Here is a 24,000-nt window from a genome sequence, read left to right on the forward strand (position 1 = left end):
TCAGACCATTCAAATGGAAAATATGGTTTAGGTCAAAGGTCTATGAAAATGTTGTCTCCAGAGGAAGTCCCCGTAGAGTAGAGGCAATGATGATAACAGGGAGAAACACCCATAGGGGACCAGGGAGAACATTAAGAGTTGTTTTACATGTTTGACTGTGGTAAAGCGATGATACCAGGGAGATAAATGATGGGCACTTATTAGACTGGACTGACCTGGATTTATGTATCATGTTTAATGGAATGTAACACTCCCATCAATTATACAGCCAAGCTCAATTACGATGAATTAACGTCCACTAAAGTTATGTTTAGTTCAAGCGTTTTATTATCATAACAGAAAAAATTGAAATAAAAGAAATGTAATACATTTGAAAAAGAACTTCTGCAAATATTAATTACAATGTTAGAGCATGTAGGCTTTTTGAACAAAACAATACTTATTCAGATCTATGGATGGTAAAGCACTAAAGGTACAGAATAATATGTGAGCATCAGTTTTATTAGTGGTTTGCTTCAGTGACAGGATCACATGGCTTGAAAATTATTTCATCATGTTCAAGTCCAACTGTGGGACTACAGTGTTATCTTCTATTTTTGTCTCTCTCGGCCGTATATTTCAGAGGCCAGGAACAATGTAGTCTGACAGACATATTCTTTATGAGGGGCTCGTGGTCTCTCTAATTTGACACAGTTGTCAGAGATAAAGCTCCTTAGAGAGTGTGGCCATGCTCTGGGTAAGAATGGGGATTAAATTAACACCCCCACCTTCACATCCTCTGACCCCAATACCGGAGAATAAAACATACATGGTGACTCACTTCAACACCCTGCATCTGCCTTCCAACTTCATCCCTGAAACTAGTTTGATTTTATTGCCAAATGAAATAATAATACTCATCTCAACTTCTCGTGACAAAGAATGTAGGGTCAGTGGGTTCGTAACTATACAGAAATAATTAGGAGCAAAATCACACTTTTGTATGAAGTTACAGGGCTGTTTATGAAGAGGCATTGTGGCAATAAATGTGGTCAGTGAGAGGAAACAGCTCACAGAGTGTAACAATACACTCCCTCTCCTTGGTAGCCTTCTATCAAATGACCCAAGCACGTAAAATCAAATCAACACTGGAATGGATCATATCAAATTCTAATGAAAACATAATATGCTCTTAAAATGTGTGTTGGCCCGGCAGCCAGTCATCCAGAGAGTCTCCCCCAGATGACGTGATGAATAGGGAACACCGATGGAATATGCATCAAAGTCGAGCTCATGATTTATGTAATAGCAGTCACTTGGACACTGATTAGCTGCTCTGTCAAGCGTGTAATACGAGAGGCACAACCCCTGGTTTATCAGTCATTTATCTGAAGTGCGTCCTGATATTATCACTGGATCCTAATGTCATCATTATGCCGCACAGCATGTGCGGGCCAGTGTGTCATGGTGCCGGCGACAGTGCCTGTCAGGAGTTCAAGCCTCTTCATTTGCAAAATGCTCAGACATTCATAGCACTGTGTCAACAGTAAAATAGAGAAGCCACATCATAGCAGGGATGGAGGGACAGAAGCACACAGGCACACTAAATAAGTGGGCACTTGAGGGTACAGAGAAATTCTGTCACATTTCTGTGGTCGTGGAGATGGTTACATGATGATCAGGCGAACTCTTTAGAGGGAAGTAGAATTACAAATAGTCAAAGTAAAAAAGAACAAAATAACTGGTTGCTGTTTTCATGCCTGGGTTAAGGTTTGATTTAGAGGAACAGACATAACATCTACTGTACTCTGGAAATACACAATGAGAACCCCCAGACCTCTTCAATGCGCAATGTGAGGCCCACAGAGCCATTTTTCTGATTAAAATGCATACTCACACGCACCCCTGTGTGAGAGGATAGTGGCTGTTCAGTCTGTCAGGACGTTTCTGCTCTCCAAGAGAATATCTGATATCATAAATGACTTTAACTCCTCCCACGCCAACACAAGAGTGAGATTGCGAACACAGGAAAAGAGAGCAAGAGGCATGTAGGCTGTATATGATTGAGCTATGACAATCATACATTACCGGATGGACAAAACTGCTAATAAACAATTTATGTCATTATGACAAAAAAGGTTAGGGTTGTTATTCTCACAAACATCTGGTGTCGTACACCAAAAGGAAGCTGTGAAACATATAAGTCTATCAACACCTCACACAAACAAAAATAGTGAGGGAAACTGAGCAGGAAAAGGAGCTCTTTGAGTCCGAAACAAAAGATATCAGTCCGGCTGCCAGCGCAGACAGGGCACCACACCTTGGCAATGATACCACTCACAATCAAAGGAACAGTCGTCATCAATGGAGCCGTGTTTTTAAAGGATATCTTAAAAAGATTGAAAATATGTGTCATTATGGAAAACAATTGTGCCTTGAGCCTTTAGTATTCAAAGTTATATATCACTCACACGCACTTTAGGTTGTTTGCTTCAACACATAATGGCTCAAATATTTCCTGTTTTTAAATATGTAACTTGCACAGTTTAGAATAGATATATGACTTCAAAAATACAATGTAAAATGTGGAAGTCAGCCTTGATAATTAAAACTAAAATATATTTTTTTAAATAAATTGCAAAAAGAAGCTATATTTGTCCTTTTATGAATATGCACTTAAACATTTCATTGGCATTTTTTTAAATTAAATGCAATAAAACCAATACAATGCATCCACGTGTGACACATTCATATGATGGTCTGGCTACTGAATGCAGAATTAAAATGATTTCAAACAGTATGGCTCAGAAGATCCAGCAGAGGGGGCTGCTTACTGCAATCATATGCTGATTAATTGAGCTTGATTCTCCCCATGCTGCGAACATAAGTTGTCCCACACTGTAGGCTACATGTTGGTATGTGGGTAAAGGTTACAAGGCTTTATCTAAGTCACCTTTTACCACAGGTAGCCCTTCACATCATTTGTGATGAATGTTAAGAAAACAGTGATTTCCTGATTATCCCTCATCAAGCCTATATCAAACTAGGTTATGTTCATTTTTATTAATAGTGCATGTTGCTCTCTAATTAGCTAATGAGAGACAAAAAGCAGGTTTAGAGCAGAAAATGCAAATGACTCTTAGAAAATAGCACAAAAAAGTAAATGGCAAGGCTGAGAATCATCCTTCATTGAAATGTCAGAGATAAATGGCTCAAATGTCACATCAATTAAAACGGGGGACAGTTAGTAGTTCATTAAAGAGAGAGCCATATTGCACCGTCGGGTACCGTTGCCAACCCTTACTATCTGGGGCAGACTGGCAGTGGGTCCAGATGGCACGGAAATCCTCACAGATTTCAAAATGGTCTCTGCAGGGGTGGCGTTTTCTCCCCCCGCTCCCACCCTCACCGCTGAGATGGGGTGTGGGCCACAGGCCCATGCTGGCCTACACATTCCAAACGGAGGCGTGCAGAGAGCTGAGGGCTCCACAGAAAATAAAAAAAAAATAAACCTGCAGAGGACAACAGACACTTTAAAAAAAATACATGACTGATGCCACACACTTTGTTATAATGACTGAAATATATGCTTCAGATTAATCTAAGACTGCTCCAGGCAACATAAGGCAACTCCCTCTCCTTTTGACAACATAAAACTCTAATAAAAGGATTGAGAGGTGCCCCATGTGTTGTTCATAATAACATGCTGACTTTATTAGTTGGTAATACATAAGATATTATTGGTTGTTGCAGTCACATAGGTGTCTTTTATCAGCAAACATTATGCCCGGGACCCTGAAGACCTTACTGAGAAGCTGTCACTTGAGATACAAAACTGGATAAATGTCTCAGCTATATAAGTGAAAAAATAACAGTGTTTGAAATTAATGTTCAAAACATGGATTATTATATTTTTCCTGCTGTAAAAACATCAAGCAAATCAAATATCTAAATTACTTGCAATTCAAGTCTTCGGTGTACTGGGGACCCCCTAAAGGACCCCAAATCCCAACTTGAAGCCTATTAGAGAACTCTTCTATTATGTCGATCCCTGGTAAGGGGGAGGAGTGGAGACTTTCTATTGGCCAATTATAGAGCGAGAGCGGACTTTTGCCGATCGTAATTGGACGACTCAACCACGCTGCCCGGAGAAACAGGAAGAGTCATTTGTTTTGTAGAGGAAAGAAGATTGGGCATTGCATTGACACTGAGGGGATGGAAAAGGCTTTATCTGTAAGCTACAACACTAATTAAGAGCGTTAAACTTACTCCAGGAAAGCTTCACTGTAATTACAGCCTCAAAACATCAACGCATTCTAAAGCTTTCGAGGGCTATCTGTAAATTTAGCAAGTGTCGGTCCTCGTGCAACCCTATAATCATATTTTCGACATTTTAATTGCGCACTTCACATTAAAGGTGTGTTTGAGAAGTTTCAGGGGAAATTGCCATTGCATGGGTAGCAGCAAACTGTCCTCAGTATTTCGGCATGAATTTCCTGAATATAAAAGAGCACATGTTGCATTTTCACACCTGCGCAGTCACTGAGCGCTTTCTACTCAATTAATCACGCAGGTTTGACCGGGAACTAGTCTAATGAGAAACGAGTCAAATGATTGACGAGCTAGAGAATGCTGCCAGCGATTTTTAACAACACAAGCTGCTTATTGTTTGTTGTTCCTCACCGTGAAGAGCCGGGTAAACATCAAACATTCAAGCATCTACTAAGTACACTAGTGCACTGCGCCGAAAACGAAACAGAATAAACATGATAGCATTATTTTTAATCAGCGCAGGCCATTAGCTAAGGCCATCATTGCCAAAGTCCATTATTCTATCTATGAGTCTATTACCAGCTTGCTAAATGGCAGACAGTGTGTTCAACGCTTATCCAAAGTGCACTGTACCATTGTTTGGCTCAGAAATTTCTCGCCTTTATTGTCAGTTCAGGCAAACCCCTGATGAATACAGTGAGAGCTGCAAGAGTAGAAACAAGAAAGTTGAAGCACACGCATTTGTGATCACATACCATGACAGATGTGGTGGTGTGCGTTTGTGATGGGGTGGAGGGGGATAATGGGTAATCTAAAAATAAAATGTATTCGGTATAAGAGTTTTTTTTTATTTTGTTTGGTTTTGGGCTGCACCTAGTGATTTTCTCTTAAAAAAATTAAGGACTGGTATCAGGAATTGGTTGAAAGTATCCATCAAAATGTTTTGAGTGAAAAAACTGACATCTCCCAATTGTTTATTGTTTTTTTACTGTATGACTAACAGTGCATAGCTCCCCAAAATTCCGTATACTATCTCTTAAGACAAAGAAAAACAAAGAAAGCAATCAAATTTTTAGTAGGTGGAACCAGGGATTGACAATCTGTCAAGAAAATAAAGTTTTAATTTTCGCAGTTGTTGTTAGTTGCAGGTCAAAGATGAATTTCTCTGTTGTTTGAGTGATGATGGCGGATTAGAAAGCTAGTCCAGAAGACTGCAGTGCTAAAAGTTTGGTTGCTGAGAAACAGAAAACCAACATATGAAAACTTTTTTAAATTTTCTATTATAGGATGTCTGTATACTTTTAATTTACTACTCACTGATATTTATTTTGAGTCACTTTGGCAAGCCTCCATTCATTAAACAGCTTTTTACAAATTTGTGATGTAAAAAGAGCTTAATGAAATTATTAGAAGCAAAAATAATGTCTTGTTGCATCTCTACAAAAGTCACAATTAGGATGGGAATATTTAAGGATATTCGTGAATGTGAATAATATGTATTAGAAGATTTAAAATGTGTTTTGTGTTGCAGTTTTACCCTTTATTCTTTTTAGATCAAGGTTCCGTGAAGTAAAGGTTTCCTTGGTTGAAACTCTTACAATCAATGTGACCTTTATTTATTATAACCCCCATCTCTCAAAAACTCACATATAACATAGTCAATCATCTCTCCTTCCCTCAAAGTAAAAATAAAAAAGGAACTGCTGTCTGGTTATTGCCAGTATCCATCTCAGTCGTCAGAAAAGCTGCACGTTTTTGCTGTTGTTAAGGGCTGGAAACCAGAATCCCATCGGAGCAGCACCCTAAGGAACAAATTTAATGCTAGAAAAACATCCCGGCCATCAACCAAAAATGACGGATTGAAAATAATGTCGAGCTATCTTGGGAATCCCCCACCAGACACGGGAACAGACTGCATTGTTTTTCTCATTTATGTGATATATAGAACAGAAAGAGGGGAAAAAATGGGCGATTTATTGGTTAGATAGGCGTATTCTTTCCCATGCACAAAAGAAATATTTGAGAGTAATGTAGGGATCAAGTCACATCATGACATTGTTTGGAGGCTAGGTGTTCAAATATGTAAGTCATCTTCTGTTGGTGGTACACTTGGTTTTCAATAGATCATTCAATGCAAATATGTGTGGGAAATAGTGAAAGTTGCCACATGAATATGTCAGTGAACAGTGTAATTTGTACTTCCTCAGCAGCGCAGCAAGATGAAGAAGCAGAGGGAGAGTCAGTGCACTCAGAAGACCATCTCATTGCTGAGCCCCCTGGGGACGATCCAAGTCAGTGGATGTGAGAATGGTGTGCACACCATCCAGATCCTAATGGATGTCGCACCTGCTGAAAGGTACTGTACAACAGCCGGGCTGGTGACGTGATAAACAAAGGTGTGAAATTTACAGGCAGACAGAATCCACTCCTGTGATGGAGTGCCACCATTCCTCATCGGAAGCAGGGCATTTTTGTAGATCCCACAAGAAATATCCTGGAGAAAGTTGGGCAAATATGAGCAGGCACTAGAAATATGAGGGGCACTAGAATACAGTTGGGCTTGAAATTAGATTTCTGATGGCATGTGGTTGCGATTCTTCCTGCAGTATATTTGAAATTTCAGAAAAATAACTTGTTTATTACCCTCAAGGGAGTTGATTAGAAGTGATGTCTAGGAGGTCAGCTAAGGCCACAGGGAGCATGAGACTGTTCTCTCTTGTTTCTTTATGTTTTCTTCAAGTTGTATGCAGTAGTTCAGAGTGTCAACTGACACTCAGAAATGTAATATGTGGTTGCATTGCATGGCCTGCCCATCCCTCAAAATTGTCAGAATGTAGATAGTCTTAGTGAAGCGATTTGAAATTGATTAAAGGCAGTGTTAATAAGTACTTATTCCTTAGTTTTAAAGGTTCAGATCCTACATCTCAGATTAGTTTTGATTAGATTGAAATTAAAAGTCCATGTATCGCAGATTCGCATTTGATAAACTTGAATGATTTGGGAAATTAAACCATTTCAAATGCAGTCGGATAAGAAGTTATCCTTTTCAAAATGTATGTTTAAATTCTAATTTATGGAAACCCATTAATGACCTTATATATTATACCTCAACACGTGTTTCCTTCTTGACTGTCTGCTATTTCCTAAAATTCATCAAGCAGGAAAAACATTCCACTTGTTGTTAATGAGTTGAAGTGAGAAAATTAATAATATGGAATTTTGATTATGGAAGATGTCCTGTAACCATGCGCAAGCACCTTTCTCCCATCTCATCGCGAACAGGGTTTAATTTGTATGTTCAGGTTCAGTAGGAATATGCAAATGAATTTAATGATTCGCATCACTAGATCATTTCTCAGTTTAATATCATTTGCTATGTTGGTCATAAGTGGAGCTTCGATCACATCCCTTTCTGTATGTTCTCCAAGGTGTGAACAAGAAATCATTAGGAGAATGTTTAGATTTTATCTCGATCAGTTGAATATGCTTGTTATTGTGACAGGACGCGGGAACTAGAGCCACCTCCGATATGTGGAGTAACTCAGAGTAAACAGGCATTAAGGGAGGCGAGATAAAGTGACAAAATAGAGGCTTATCTTTCCAACGGGCTTTACATGTAGATCTCACAAAAGCCTGCCTGTAGCAGTAATAGTTCAGATCAGGCATTTTCATTGATTTATTTATGACATACTAAACAAGGCTCTTTCCAGCTTTGGATGTGGTGTGGTGCAGGCTTAAGAAGTCAGTGTGATAAATGATCTCTAAGAGCATATTTTGGATAAGAGAAGTAGATAATGTCCATACATTAAAAAAAAAAAGGGAGACCTACAGCAGATATTTGTGTGGCAGCCACAGCTTTAGGCTTAAATGACCTTTTATGTTTGCTTTCAGAGTTTTTTGGGTTTTTTTCATTTTAGATTCACTATTGGTTGGTGTTGAGCAGCTTGAGCAGCAACAAAAAGCATTTGTGGCATTGATAGATAGTTATTGATAAATGCCATTATAGCTACATAAACGCCCTTGAAGTATTGCTTACACACCATGACCGTCAGCTCTTTCTAATAGAAACGTCTCAAGCCCCTTTTGCTTCCTAACTGATCTTAGAAACATTTCCTGAAATCAACCTCCTCTGCCAGTCTAACGACAGCCCTGAAGGCACCATCAGATGAACAAATTCATTACATCTCAACAACCCCTGTTGGGGCCTTATGCACCAGCCTCCCTGTTAACCATTTTTTTCTGTTTTTTTTCCCCCTCTTTAGTTTTAGTATTGCCTCAGCGTTCACAGAAAAAATGATATGCATTTTGTTTGTAGGAGATTACTGTTATCTGAAATATGACGGTTCTTGCCTCTTTCACACAGAGCACAGACACATAATACAGAGGAAATCATAGAGCACTTTTTTATTAGGGTGAAAAATGAAAAAAAGGGCCGGACTCCTGCCCCGAGACATTTTGTGAGCATATTATTTTACAATGCTTTGATCAATTTGTCTGTCAAGCTGGCTGAGATGTGGGGGAGAGGGAAAAAAGCAATTTAGCTTGTGAGGTCCTCAATAGAAATGTACTGCTGGAGCCTGTGTATGACATGTTGCATTAGAACCTGAGTAGCCTTTATTGCCTGATAATGTCGCCAGGCAATGCTGATATCAATCACCCTTTAACAGCCAGTATGATGTGTTTTTATGAGAAGAAAAGAAAAATAATGCATGAAGCATTTCTTGGAAAATAATTAATTGAATTCTTGGCTGAGGGAGTTCTACTTTTAACGGCATAAAAAATGTTGTGTTTGAAAAACAGGCACAAAATGTGTCAGAGTCTAAAAATTGTTGCGAAAAAGCGCTTTGCATACGCTTCTATAGAAAATTGTAATTAATTTTACACGGATAAACACTCTGTCTCATTTGCATATAGATATAAACAATATATTTGTGCATCTGAATTCCCAGCACACCCAGGTCATGTGATCTGCCTAAAATCCTAAGTGGCTAAAACCAAAATTATCATTATACTTCCCAGGCCATAAATCCCCCTTTTTTTCTCTGACACAAAGCCTTTTAAATCTGTGTCTGATTTTTCACATTGCACATTGTTTTTAGTTAATGATTTTCATCTGTTTGTTGTTGCTGTGATAGCGGGGAAATGTACCATATGCTCCGGCAAAAGACAAATGATTAGCAAATGAAATTCTGGACAGCTGTCTGACTGAAAGCGTTTGGTTGATAGCATTCTGCTACCATAATTAGCTTAAGCTTTGGGTTAATTAACTTTCTACCTGGATATGCATAATAATAGCATTCTACAGAAAGCCAAGGAGCTTCCAGTATATCAGCTGCAAAGGCTGGCTTTTTATTTTGCATTTCGGCAGCATATTTCAATTTCAAGAGGCGATTTAGCTCGGCTGCATCGTCAAATATTGTAGATTTTACTCCCCAAGCCAGATAATTCTGAAACAATAGGGGCGTATTATGTGGCAGAAATGCCATTTCTGAATGTAATTAAAACGGATGAAAGCAATCACCAATTTTTAAATGCTTTTGTCTAGCATGAGGCCTACTTGTAAAAAAAAAGGAAAAAAAAAATACCCATCAAGAAGAGAAAAGAGGCAAGAAAACCCCCAAGTCCTTATATAAGAGGCCTTTGAGACTGAAGTGAAGTACAACAGTAATTAGTCTTTTGTATGAATTTGCCGGCCATGGTCATGATTAGTTAAGCATATGAGAGGACCGCAGGTCTGCACTGCTCTTAAGGAGGAGGGTGTTAAAGTCTGTTTATCACCAGTTATCCTCACAGCTTTCCATTATCACTGACGAAACTGGATGGGGCCTGAGAACAGCCTAATTGTTCTGAGGTGGAGTGTTTTTGTGTCAAACCCGTCACCCTCGTCACATTGGCATTCATAAGCAGCCAGACATTTTCCATCTATCTAGCCCTAATACCCAAGCTGTCACAACAGCTTTTACACACTACCAATGCTAGTGTGAAATATCTGAGGTGATGCATTTATCGTTTTTCTCACACTCATGTAGTGTTGTGAATCAATGTCCTGGTTCACACTGAATAGCAGTATGGTAAATGCGCTCCCTTGTCGTGCCTGTTTACATGATGTGCTCACACGCCGGGAACGATGACAACAACTTCTTTTCCGTCGTAGTTTTTCACTCCCGTTCCTCGTCTGTTCTCTCTCTCTGGATCTCTTATCTTTATTTCAGTTTTTATTCATTAAGATTGCGTTTTTGTCAGATATAAATATATCTCAGGACACGTGTGTGTGCTAAAAAAACTGCTTACATTAGTAGCTAAAATGCTTCGTCATTCAAACAGTTATCTGCTGAGATATTGAAGGAAATCATCAATAAAGCAAAGGGGAGACTATTTGACGTACTCCCTTTAGAAATGGCATGAATAATTCATTGTGTAATGATATTCAGATGATTTTTGTTCTATTTTTTACTACTGCTTTGGAATATTGTTTTGCATGTTGTGAAGTGTAGTACTCAGCTGCGTATTCATTAAGGTGCTGCTCCCACTGGCCCTTGGACCCATCTGTGCTCTATGTTTATGCCTCTGTCTCTCGGGACCGTCCCAATCAGGCTGCATGTGCCATTTCCTGTGTAAACCAACACCTGTGTAACTCACTACCTGTAAACCGCCCCACGCAGACGAGACACTGACATACACTCAGATGAAAATCTGCAAATGTCGTGGTTTCTAAAGCAGAACCTCCAGGGTGAGGCTGGAAGCCAAATGAGAGTTGCCTCTCGTTGTGGAGATGCAGCTAAAAGCAGCTCCTGCAAAAATTTTTTTTCTTTCCCTGCTGTCGACTCGGAAGTTTTTCTGGCATGAGGGCTGTGCTAGTTTGTTTTAGAACTTGATTGGATTCTATATCTGCAACATGCAGAAGTGTACAGTGTGCGACATACTAAGGCAATATGCAGAGAGATGATTCGACTCTGACATCTTGGAGAGGAGTACGAGTCAATTATGCCCAAGTGTTGTTCTTGCTTATCTTCCTGCGGCACCAAACAAGGATTTAGTCAAGGATTTAGGGGTGAGGGGGTGGTGGTGGGGATCATGGTAAGCGGTTCACAACAAAACACTCAAAACTCTTGGGAGTGGGCACTGATTTAAAAATAAATTACAGAAGACGAAGCGCTAACACTCAAGGGCCCTCAGCAGTGCTGGCGTACACAGGTGAAGATTAGCCTCCTCGCTAATCAGAGGAACAAGGCAGTAATTTGCTCTGAACACAGACAGTAATTAGGACTTGGTGACACTGGATTCCCATAATGCCTTTGTGCTTGACGTGGTCAAATTTTGACAGAGGCTATCCATGCAGGGTCACTGTCCCCTCAGTCTCTTGGCCCTCTTCAGTTGAGGCTCTAAAAGGTCCCTGCAGTTACAGGGGATCCCTAATGTACTTTGTGCCTCCCTCACTGGCTCCTTACCATTCGGGTAATTGGAATCTCTTACTGTGGCACTTGAGAATAGAGGCTAAAAACGCTATTTAAAACTGCTCAGTAGTCTATTGTAGATAAACATTGCAGCGTTGACTTAGGGTGTGGATACACTACATAATGGAGTAAGAGTAAAGGCTTTAGTAATACATGCCTTCACTGACTCCTGTGGCTAGCCAGTTGGGAGAAGACCTAATTGTTGTGTGCTTTGTTGTCTACTCTGCAGTATTTTACCACTACCTTTATGTATTGGATTGAGCGCCGCAGCCTCTTTGGTGGACATTTGCTAATAAGAGCTGCTGAATATCTGGAGAGCAGTTTATCCGCTCCAGTTGTTTTTATTTTGAAACAGCGGAGCACAAAACCTGCACCCTCACAGCCGAACAGGAAGCATTCCTTACAGCTTATCACTCCAAAAGCTCTTGACTTTAGTGCTGCAGTGGATAGATACGCATCTGAATGATGTTCAAATGGTTGAACGCGCTGCATTGAGCAAGTGGCTTACAATTGTATCACAGCCTTTTGCTCAGAGACCATCAGGATCTTGACATTCATAGAGACATGCTGTATTTTTTTCCCTTTTTAGACAGTCATTTTAGGCTTTTTTCATGCTCTCTTGAGTCTTTGACGTCTCCGAGTTAAGTATCTGCAGCTATAAGGCTGAGGAAAATATTGGACTGCTCTTGGCCTTTTCTATTTCATTCTCTGACCCGCCATGTTACCCATGATCGGTGAAGGAGAACTCTGGCAGGCTGTGTCAAAAGTGACAGCCGATCGAGTCAGGATGAGCGCCATCACGCTTCACAGGATGGAGGCTTGAGTTCTGAGTTTTTCCCCTTTTTGTGCAATATACCATTACACCCTTCGCCAGATTCCTTTCAATTAGATCCAGTGGTTAACCTGTTTCATTCTTACGTCTGCAGCTGATAGAAAAAGTCTTACTGAAGTCTTGTGCAACTAGAGATACCAAATGCTCTAAAGGAAATTGTCAAATTTGATACTTTTCTTTTTTTTGCCTTTGTCTCCTTTGATTGTTTCTTCCAGGATGAATGAAATAACCTCCAACATTATATAAATTCTCAATTCATTCTTTATATTAGAGTTGGAAAATAGGTAGAACTCCAAATGACTCCCACTTTACGCAACAATGATTTATGGTAATTGGAAATTGATTGTGACAGGAGCACAGTATTAGAAATTTTCTCAAATCACTATCTTGCATCAGGGGAAATATTCTTTTAAGTGCAGCAGATCCTTGGCTAGTTTGGAATTAGTTTCTTATTTCCTTACCTGTGATGAAATAGTAAATGGCTGAAGGACATTGAAACTGTATGATTTATGCACTCACAAGGTAATAAAAGAATGATTCTGCTTTAACCTAGTTTGATTTGTTTATTCAAACTAAAACATACTTATTGAAGTACTCTTTATAATCACTACTAATTATGATTCTTGATTTTCATACAGGGCATGGCAGTTACTTTAGGACAATGTATAGATTGCTCCTCCTTTGAGGGTATCTTTGTAATTAGTCCGACATTTATTGCACATTTCTAATCTCTCAATTGAAGGGCAAGCTTTCAAATGTGCCAGGCTGGACTCTTTAAAGAACATATGACGCTGCTGGATTTCTGACTCACTGAAGCGACTGGAAATGTTGCAGGAACTACATCTCCACTGCCCGCATGCTCTTTAAAAACGATCCCCCATTGCACCAAGAGGTGACAGACTTCAGCTCCTCTTATGTTGTTCCCCTTTTATTTATTTATTTCTTTGCTGTTGTTTACCAGCCATAACATGTACTGCATTGCATTGACTTTTCCTACTGTCAATGTTGAATCACTCAAACACCTTTTAAAGCCGGCTCATCCGCCGACAAAGGGGTGAGGAAAATTAGCCGCGGTGACAAGTCTGAAGTGCGAGCGGGAGGTCAAAGGTGCCGAGCCTTAAGCAAAGGTGCACTAGCCTTTGTCCGGTAGATTGTAAGGGCCTGCGGGTCCAACAGGAACATTTCCACACACAATATCCCCGAGCTGTCAGTGTGCAGCGGCTGGAACATCCTCTCAGAGAGAAAGAGGGGGTGTGAAGGGGTAGAGGTGGTGGGAGGATGCGAGTTGGGAGTGGGGTGGGGGGTAGAACGGGAACAGTGGCCTGAAGATCCTTGCTGAGAGAAAGAGAGGCCGGGTGGGGGGGTGGTGGGAGGTGGTGGGTAGGTGTCGGGGTGTAGGTGGTGGTGAGCCAAAAGAGCTGGAGTGGGAGGATAGAGAAATAGAGAGGAGGAAATGAGCAGGGAGAGCTGGGGGGAGGGGAGGGGAGGGAGGGATGGAGAGGAGAGACAATGACAAGTAGGGGCTGGCTGGGCACTCACCCATGCCGACAGAGATTGCCATGAGCCATGGCCATTGTTTGAGCGGGTCTCAGCACAGAGCCCGCTGGTGGGTTTCCGAGTTTTCACCACTCAAGTATAAACTGCTGTGTGGTTTATTTAGAAATGAGAGTATTTACACCTTTTACTGTATTTACACCCACTGTTAAACAGCACCCAGGAGATTTTCATCACACAGCCACAAACTAGCAGACAGAGCGGTTCTCTGAAAACTGACCTGCTCAGTCATAACACTCCAGTAAACCTCAGCTTCACATGTCCAATATAAAACGTTGCTCAAACTGTGACCTGCAGAAGTGTAAAAACACTTTAGGGCCATGTTGTTACGGCAGCCAACAGAGACAGTCTGTGTGTTTAACAAAGTAAATGTCTATTATTAATATCATACAGGATAAGCCAATTTTGAAAAAAGGGGCACTTAAATGGTGATATTATTTATTTATAAGTCCTGTACACCAGTTAATGGAATTGGCGGCCTGCTTTAGAATCCACAACACAGCTTGAGGTCCACTTTGGAGTAATGCACATGCTAAGAGAGGACCTTCCCAGTAGGGTCTTTAGGTGTCAAATATGGGTCAGCCTACTTGCATTGACCTGGGGGGTGGTCAGCAGCAGAGAGAAACTCAGCTGTTAAGTGATGCCAACTCAACCATCGGCAAATTCCTCCAAGCATCTACTCATGCTAAGATGTACGTCCAAGAGCAGTGCTTTGCTGGCCAGCACTGCTCTGGCCCAAAAAATCCATTTGTTCTTGTCATGAACTCTAAACTAAGCCCAAGCAAAGTTGAAACTGTTGTAAAAGGCTGTTCTCTCAACTTTTTTTCTGTATACTTCTGAAAGCTCTGTTTTTTTCTCTTTTTTTAAAGAAGAAAATGGTTTTGCCGTCTCATTAGCATAGTTACCTATAGTCGAACAGTGTTTTTGCATGCTTCATATACATCTGCTGTGTATCTACTTCCCATATTTTCTTGATTTGAGGTCTCTGATATTTGTTCCGGCCAAATGGCAGAAGCAACCTCGACTTGTATAACTTTAGATTTTAAACACGTCTCGATTAACAGCTTAAGTTACACTCTGCAAATGATCTCATCTTGCATCTGTGTCACATATTATTACACTCTTGTGACATATTTTAGCACTGTTCAACCAAGAAGTGGATATTATGATTGCTCCTCTGATCCCCATCTTACCTCCCCATCCCGCCTTACATCCCTCACAGGAGCAGCGAGGCCCCCCTGAGCTGTGTGGTCAACGATAGCCCGGCAGAAACGAGCCCCGAGTTGCAGTGCTGCGTTGAATGGCTCCAGGCGTACTTCAGTGAGCCGCAGACCGCTGGGAGTCTCCCGCTCCCTGCCTTTCACCACCCCGCCCTGCAAGGAGGTCTGTCATGGATAAATATTTGCAGAGCCATGACTGGGATCAGACTTTCACTCTTAATTGTCAGTTACATCACTTACACTCACTGGCTCACTGTGTTATAATGAAGTATTTTATGGCTGAGAGGGAGAGTGGAGGAAAAGTGGGTGGTGTGTGAGCGGCGGAGAGAGAACAGAACACAGAGCTGTAACTTGGTTCAGTAATCTGTGGCAGCTCTTACCACGCGTGTTAGTCTTGGCAAGCTTTTCCATGATTCTTGGCACATTCTTTGAAACTGATCGAATTCCACTCTTGACATTTTGAGACAGGAAGCTTTCTTTTTTCTTTTCTTTTTTCTAATGAGAACATGTGAATGGTTGTAAAGTTTGAATGGGCTTATTGTTGACTTGACCAGTCACTTAGGGTGAGTAAAGTGAAAGCACCCCAAAAATGGACAATTAGTGTCTTTTCAACTGGTAGTTGTGCTTGCAGAGTGAATGATTGGGGGTGCTGAGGAAAAAGCAGAGAGGAATTAATTCTCCCTCGTGTTTTGTTTTGAGGAAGCACTACAATACAGTAGCCTGACAACTCATTTTTTAAATCACAGACATAAATCTGGGCCGTTTTCAAAACAATTACAGACAATTTCTTTATCACACTGAGATGCTCATTGCATTTTAACTTAAGGATGTTCAGATGAGCTCATTTAGACCCACAAGCCAACCTACACAGAAAAAAATAACTCTAATATATGCATTTAACAATTGTGCCTCCCTTCCCCTGCAATCAGGCCTTAGTTGCTCTCTAATTTCATGCAGATCTGCAGTGCTTGAGTGATGGCATTTTCAATGAGCAGGTACTCCATCGAGACCCTGTATACAGCTATGAGTCCCACGCTCCCGCAAAGGCAATGCAGAAATACATCAGGACCAATTACGATATCAACTTTCAGTGTGATTCCCTTCGCCACCAAGTGCTTGTGTACCAGCCCCAGGCTCTTTCAAATCGCATCTCATCTGAAGTCTTTGGGGTTTTAATTAAATTTCAGGATAGATGGAATTCTTCATTAGTACCTGATCTGAATAGGTGATTGTGCTGTGTTCCACCTCTTTCCCTCGCCTGTTGTTTTGGGGCTCCGTAAATACAGGGTTTAGGCTTGGATTGCTCTCAGTAGTCAGAACCACAGGCCAAGCCAGTATAAAAATGTTAAATGTGAGCATCAGGAGTATTTATCCTTTGAGGAGGATAGTTTTTGTTTGTTTGGGTGGTTTTTCTTTTTTTTTAGGCTCATTGATTCACAAATATGACTGATTAGATTTCGCCTTACCGCTGTACAAATTTCTCCACAATCGAGTCGTGCAGTCGCTGCCTGTCTGGGAGAAAAATACAAGTCTAATCAGGTCATTACAATCTGTGACAACCAACTTTTGTTTGCTCAGTTATCTTTGGGGACAACCTGAACGCGACAGCGCTCTCGCAGCACTTGTCATGTAATATTGAGTTGTGACCTTCACTTGAAGTGTTGCCATGTTTATTTACACATTTCTGACAAAACAAGCCACTTTTCATATTAGCTGTCACGACATACCTGGGAAACAGAGGTGACATGAAAGGAGAAGCGAGGCGCATTTTTCTGTTGTGTCTGACTGTCATGCACAACATCACACGCAAGTTTGGTCAACAGGGGTAAAGTAATGGTGAGAGCAGGCAGGTTTTATGCTCAGTTAGCTTGTGTCTGTTTGTGTGTGTGTGTGTGTGTGTGTGTGTGTGTGTGTGTGTGTGCACTCGTATTTGCTCCCTCAAAAACACAGACGCCAACGTGGGTTCTTAAAACGATGCATATTCTTCTCTCATTAATTATACATCCATATGTAACAGACGAGAGGATCTTAGTCTCGGTAAGCGGCGCAGGGAATGTGCGGGGAGGGGGCTGGGCAAAGGGGGGGAAGGGCGCTCTTCAAAGCCCAAATGACTGTGTTCCTGCAGGAGCCTGAACCTCCCCCTGTGCACAGCGCAGGGCGAGATGAGACACTCACCAGGACTCGCCCCTGTGATGTGGAGAGGAATTAGGGAAATGAACGTTTTCAGAATATCGAATAATCAGAGAATCATCAGCACCCCGTCAGCCTTCAAAAGTATGGATCCCTTAAGACTCAAGAGACACTTTGACTGGGAGTCAAAGTCTTCCCCCCCATTAGGCACAAAGGATAATGAGGTAGCTGCATTTCCACTATTGTCTTTTTATTCTCACAATCATGTAAGAGGTGGCTGTCAGCTGGAGGTCGTCTCTCCAAATCTGTCATTAGTAAGGCTGATGGACATCAGTTTATTGTTTTCTTTATTTGTCTTTGAAATTGCTTTCATAGACAAAATTATGAGCAAATCAATCATATATGTCAATATCCTCGCAATCACTAGATTTGTTCGATTTTTCTTTGGGGTAAATCTATTTCAGCCTCTACAGCAGCCCTCTCACCTGGCCTCATGGCAGGTAATGACCTGTGACATAATTATGGGATGTCTGTAAACATGTAAGTGGTTCCCCTCAAGTTTTATTTAAACAATTGACATCTTTGCACCCCTATCTAAAGAGGGTCCTGACCCCAGACACACCGTATTAGGCTCTTTATGAAGTATGGGGCTAGGGGACTGCTCTCCAAATCATTGCTGGTCACCTTGAGCGACCCGCATGAAGTCTCTGTCACAGACACTGATGAGGGCAAAGTCCTTTAACCTCTATACTGGCACTTGAAAGCGCAGACACTTGTTTTTTCTTTTTTCTTTTCTTTTTTTTTCCTTTTGTTAATCCAGAACTGCTGGAGATGTGAAAGCATTTGGGAGAAACAGCTGCCTGAGATTTGGAAGAGATGTAAACAGCGCTGTAGCTTGTTGCTCAGTCTGTTGGCGGGACACCGACTTTGGTTGCTCGTCAATAACATTTGCATCAACGGGGAATTTTCACCTCAGCGTGGGCAGGTTGTCGTCTATAGGCCTGTGACAAATCTATATCAAAATGCACCACGCACATCATGAGGCCAAAACTTAGCTTTAGGATGAAGTGTAATTCCTAAAAGAAATTTTGGGGGTGTACCTTATCTCCTCATAACATTAAGGCTGTCTGCGTAAGAGCCCGTCATCTCGTTGACAGCGTGATTATTACCTGAAAAATTATTAAACAGTACCTACGGGCCTTGTTCAAGACAAAGAACTCACATGGGTGTGCATCAATCAAATCTATCCCCTTTAGGTTTTACACTTATTCCCCCCAGTTTAGGCAAATTGCCTTGTTCGCGTGGCTTTGTGTAGCAGAGAGTGACTATAAGGTAGCGAGGGAGCCTGGGGAGCAAAGGATGTTCAGTCTGTAGAAGAGAGACAGGGGTGTGACATGTTTTCACACAATGCCAATTTAGAGGGATTTCACATAGATCACTTGTCATGTGCTCTCTTAGACCATATAAATGAGAGAGAATGGGAGATCACTAATTGAATTTTCATGACTGAGTACATGTATATACTAGAAGAATTTCACCCCCTTCTTGATAACGAGACTATTGTTCCCCGTCTTGTCCTCTGTGCAGAAAAAAAAGTGTTTTTTTCGCTCGCTACACAAGCTCAGTGCATCGGTGTCTCAAGGTTTCGAGATGCTTCAAATACTTTTCTCTTCTCTTCTCTCCAGCAATCAGAGCTTAGACAAACATGCCTCTCAGTCACTGCCTGGTAATCCAGAAAAAAGATAATGCTACTGCTAAAGTGCTAATGAAATCAAAGCTGTTAATGTGGTCGGTTAAGCTGCGGATGATTTGAAGAATTCCGCCATTTAAGTGAAGATGATATAATGAATCTACTCTGAATAGAAAGCAATTAAAAGGACAAATTGGTCTGATTAACCTCAAAGTCATCCCACTGCCACAAATGGTATGCAACATTCAAATTATTATTATTAAAAATCTGGAGCAGATTTGCAGTCTTTTTGGCCTCTCCTAATCCTTTTAAATGAAGGAGCGAACTTTTTTAATTTTAGCTCTGACCTTTCCAAAGCATAACCTAGATTTTTCTGCCATAGGAATAATTTTCTCACATCACCCTTTGTAGCATGTTAATACTGGTTCTAAGGTCAAATTGGGGGACTTCTTTGTATTTAGCTGTTTAATGAGTGTTGTAAAGAAAAGGAAAAAGAAAAGGGGGGAGAGTAGGGATGGACATTAAATCATATGCACAACATGCATCACGGTAAGTGTAGTGAAGACTGTTTCAAACTTTTGAAAACACTAGAAAATTAGTACAACTGACGTCTGATGCGTCATCGAGCTCCCTGTCGGCCGTCTGAGTTTGATTGATTAAATCTCTTTGTTGTTTTTCTTTATGTCCTCTGCTCTGCAACGAAGATGCGTTCACCAGCCGCGTGTTGCAGGTACTTCTGAGGGATGTGAAGTATGGAGAGACGGTCTCATACAAGCGCCTTGCTGAAATGGCGGGAAACCCCAAGGCAGCGCGGGCGGTGGGAGGGGCTATGAGGAGGAACCCGGTGAGTGTGGCTGACATTGATTGACAGGCGTCTGTCTTTACTTACTTTATTTCATCAGATACGGAGTAATTGTTTTTATAGCGACGCTGCCTGTAGTCGAAAGATAATTGTGATTTTTTTTTTTTCAATGGCTAACGAACTGTTTCATAAGCAGTTTTCTTTTTTTAGACGCTGTTACGTAACATATAGTGTTACGTGTAGAGTTGCAGTGAATAGTTAATTGCTCAGTAATCACTGGACAGAAAAACTGATTTGCACCAATTTAGGAACTATTGATCTATTGAGTTTATTGTTTTTTTGACTATTGGTTGGAAAAATGAAGGTAAAAGTGCTGCTTCAGATGGATGTTTCTCTGTGATTGTATGAGAGAGTTATCAGCAAATTAACTGAGAATTGATAATTAACTGATAATTAAGTAATGGTATTAGTCTGATAGATTTAGAATAGAGTTAGATATGTTTAGTCATAATTTCATCATGTAGAATAAATTAAAAGGACTTTAGTCCTTATTTTTTATCAAATTTAAACAAATGTGGTCCTTTATAACTGAAAATATAGACTGAAACAATCACTCTTGGTAGTTTATTTCAGTTTTTTTTGTTTGTTTGTTTAGAATATAAAATGCGATGATAAATAACTGATTTTAAGCCCTATTTTGTTTTTCAGTTGTTGTTTTTTTTTTTTTTTTTTAAAGTAGCATTACCTGCAGAAAGCCAGCTGTGTATACCACCAGTTTTCTAATGAAATACATTTTATAGGCATTTTCCGCATTGCAGGATATGTAATCTTAGCTGTAGGTGTGTTCCAACATGCGCTTGGTGAAATCAACGCTTCCCTCGGAGAACAGCCGAGGAGTAAAATTCTACCTCCATCAAGATTTTAAGCCCACACTTTTTGTGCCTGTTCTCTTATGTCTTTACTGTAGACGTTCGCAGCAAATCTCAGGTTCTTGTAGGAAACCTGATCCGCATCATTTTGCCCATGAATCCACTGTGTACAAAATGGAGGGCTAGAGGGCAAGTGGTGTGTCTCCTTTTGATCAAACTCTTTGATCAAAGCCTGTTTAACTCTGCCCATGTAGTGCTGTGGGCACCACCGGTGTGCTCAGCAAAGGCAGAGAGCACTTCTCGTACAGAGGTGCAGCCTGTGAGAAAATCTTCCTCATATGCGTTATAAAATAGCATGTATACATTCTCATCTTAGTGCCTTTTTCCTCTGATGCTGTTTTGTGATTCAACTTACAAGAAAAAGTCATTTATAATGAAAGTAATTAATTTAGGTCAGGAAAAACACACAAATAAACCATGGCAATTGAATTTCTGGCATTTTTATTCAATGCACTTTATTCTCTGTATGCTTGATACATTGCATTAGCCACTGGCAATGCTACTAGATGGCTGTATAATACTGCTCAGTCTCATGTTTTACAGACATTTCTTTCCTTTCGTCAGGGAGCCTGGGAGCCTGAGCCCTCAGCTCCTGATTCAGATCCAGAGTCAGATTGTCAGTGTCAATTACTTGTCAGTAGCACTGCTCCACTCAGGCTTCAGCTGTGAAAAGCTCAGTGTGCTCAATCGATCCTCGCCTCTCTGTGGCACTTCTTCTTCACCAGGATTTGAGTATTGATAAGCCTGGTGTAGTGCTCTTTTCCCCCCCAAGTGAAGAGGCAGATCCGAAGGCCTTGAGGGTACCCTGCTCTCCCTCCAAACCCGGGGAACAGTATTGATCCAAATACATGAGCAGTATTTCTCTGTCTGCAAGGTTAATCTGGGGCTCGGAAAGTTTTATTGCTGTTGATATGGGAGCGGGTTTAATGATGGATTTGAAACTGAAACACGCTGCTTGTCCAACTTTAATATGAAAGGCTGGAGGAGCTACCATCAATTCACTGTACATCTCAGTTAGATTGGAGGGATACAGTCGGCAATGGCTGCGATGTTTTCTGTTCAGCGTGAGAAGAACAAAGTGAGGGCGACATCAAGAATATTTTAAAAGAATTAATTGTTGTGTTTCTCTCCAACCATTGCCACTCTTCTTGTTCTGAATTCACAATGATCGAAGTGTTTTGGGCTTGCTTGTTTAATCTTTCTCCAGCCATTTAGTTTACAAAGAACTCAGGACCCCCCTGGCAGTCGTCTGCAACAAGAGTAAACGCTCCACCGACTTCCTCTTTTTAATGATCACAGGGTTATCAGATCTTAATGTTGACACCCTCTCGATTGAATATTCATCCTGCTGGTGTTTTTGCCCATTAATTTTTGATTGCTTCTTTGCTTTTCACTATTAAAGAGTAAAAAACATTTATACCAAAAGACTGAGCCATCACCCTGAATGTGGATTTGTGCAGGATCAAACCAGACACTTCTGGTGTGGCACTTTGTTTTCATGCAGTTCATGAAAATGAAAAGTGCAAAAATTAAAAAGAAAATAAATAAAAAATAGCCGTAGATTTTTTTTTTTGTGCCTGTTGGTTACTTTTAAGTCACATTGTTTGTGAGGTGAATACGAGATTCTTTCATACATAATTCATACATACTTTCGGTATCTTCCCACTGCTGTGTTGCTGTGACAATAAATGTTAACCTGAGAGTAAGAAAAGTTCTAATCTGCGTTTAAAACTTGCAGAGCTGAAATATGATGTAGCCTACTGTCTACATTTGTAAACGGAGTCTTTAAATGTATGTCAATTTAAAGAAAAATTGGAGCCGATTTTTAAAAGTTTGTTTGCATGTAAAAGTGTTTGCGTGTTATTTGCAGAAATTGCATGTGTGCTTCCTCAGATTGTCATCCCTCTCTCTGTCCGCCCGTGCCAGGTTCCTCTCCTCATTCCTTGTCACCGAGTAATTTCCAGCAGTGGACAGAGTGGGCCGTACATGAGCGGCAAGGGCGACCATCTCAAACAATGGCTGCTCACCCATGAGAGGCAGGGAGGGGAAGGCTAAAGCATGACAGAGCCCAACTGTCCTTCATTCAGTACACACACACACACACACACACACACACAAGGCCAGGATTTTTTATTTTTTTTTCGCTTTTAGTTAAGGAACATAAAACAGGGCCATAAAGTTAGGCATTCTGGAACAACTGGAGTTATTTGTAAATATTCAATTTAGTGCTTTCTTAAAATCTAAGAATAGAGATTGAGCATAGTTAATGGAAAACAGAGTTGTTGCAGAATTAGAACGTACAAAAATAACTTAAACAGAGAACAGTAGGAATTACAAACATACGCTCCCGTGGGTCTCCGTTGTGTTTGCCAGATAGTGCTGGAATGGTTTTTCTAAAGAATTGTTATTCCCTTAAAAATATGTCTTGTGCATTGTTGTTGTTGTTTTTTTCCTAAGCAGAATTAGTCTTTGTACCTCTCGTTGGTTTTTTAATTTCCTGCCAAGTGAATGCTTTGTTCAACATCCAGTGATAAAGGCTCTGAATTTTATGGCTACAAAGCTTTGTAGTGAAGCATTTGTTTTGTCTTCATTTAGATCTCATTGTTTGCACTTGCCTTATCATCCACCTAGAGTGGAGATGTCTTATGTATAATATACTGTTCTCTTGTTACGCTAGACATGTTTAAATAAATCTCAAAATGACAAATCCTGGCTTTTCATCAATTTTACTGTTTGATTTAGACACTGATTTCACATAAAATCCACTCAGTTCAGCTCATAATTAATTATGCTGTGTGTCTTCTCTCCTTGCTGCAGCTCTGTATGAAAAAAAGCTTCTTTTCTCTCCGAGTGGTGTTTTCCATTAGAGGGCAGTACAGAACGGGAAACAGAAATCAGCATTTCAACCTTGAATTCATTGTGCACATTTGATCTGTAATTTAAATGTTTGTTATTTTATTGTCATGACAATTCTGTTTCATCCCTTTGGGATAATTTATTTTGTCTTAAAAAGACCATATGGCAACGGCAGCAGTGTTTGTGTGGGTTTAGAAATATTCAGTTGCTTTTACTGGATAAGTCCGAAACTTTTTTTCTTCTTTCTTTTTTTTCTCTCACAGTGGTCTGTTGTTACGGTGA

At 40.6% G+C, this 24,000-nt stretch overlaps 2 protein-coding genes across 3 annotated transcripts in view; both read left to right on the top strand.

The window, feature by feature from the left end:
- The window catches only part of edrf1 (erythroid differentiation regulatory factor 1), a 447,039-nt gene that overhangs the window by 319,669 nt on the left and 103,370 nt on the right, over positions 1-24,000 (top strand). The gene's annotated exons all lie outside the window — the stretch shown is intronic.
- Positions 4,147-23,569, top strand: mgmt (O-6-methylguanine-DNA methyltransferase). 2 transcript variants are annotated; one of them, XM_072390851.1, is made up of 5 exons: positions 4,147-4,212; positions 6,459-6,607; positions 15,314-15,474; positions 19,836-19,975; positions 22,789-23,569. In XM_072390851.1, the coding sequence occupies exons 1-5, from the start codon at positions 4,195-4,197 to the stop codon at positions 22,915-22,917; spliced, it is 597 nt and encodes a 198-aa protein (XP_072246952.1). In that variant the 5' UTR covers positions 4,147-4,194; the 3' UTR covers positions 22,918-23,569. The 2 variants fall into 2 exon arrangements, with proteins under 2 accessions (XP_072246952.1, XP_072246953.1); XM_072390852.1 differs by having other exon boundaries at positions 4,150-4,212; positions 6,462-6,607.

The sequence above is a fragment of the Leuresthes tenuis genome, unplaced genomic scaffold (assembly GCF_036924035.1).
Source record: "Leuresthes tenuis unplaced genomic scaffold, fLeuTen1.0.hap1 SCAF_8, whole genome shotgun sequence".
NCBI classification, from domain to species: domain Eukaryota; kingdom Metazoa; phylum Chordata; class Actinopteri; order Atheriniformes; family Atherinopsidae; genus Leuresthes; species Leuresthes tenuis.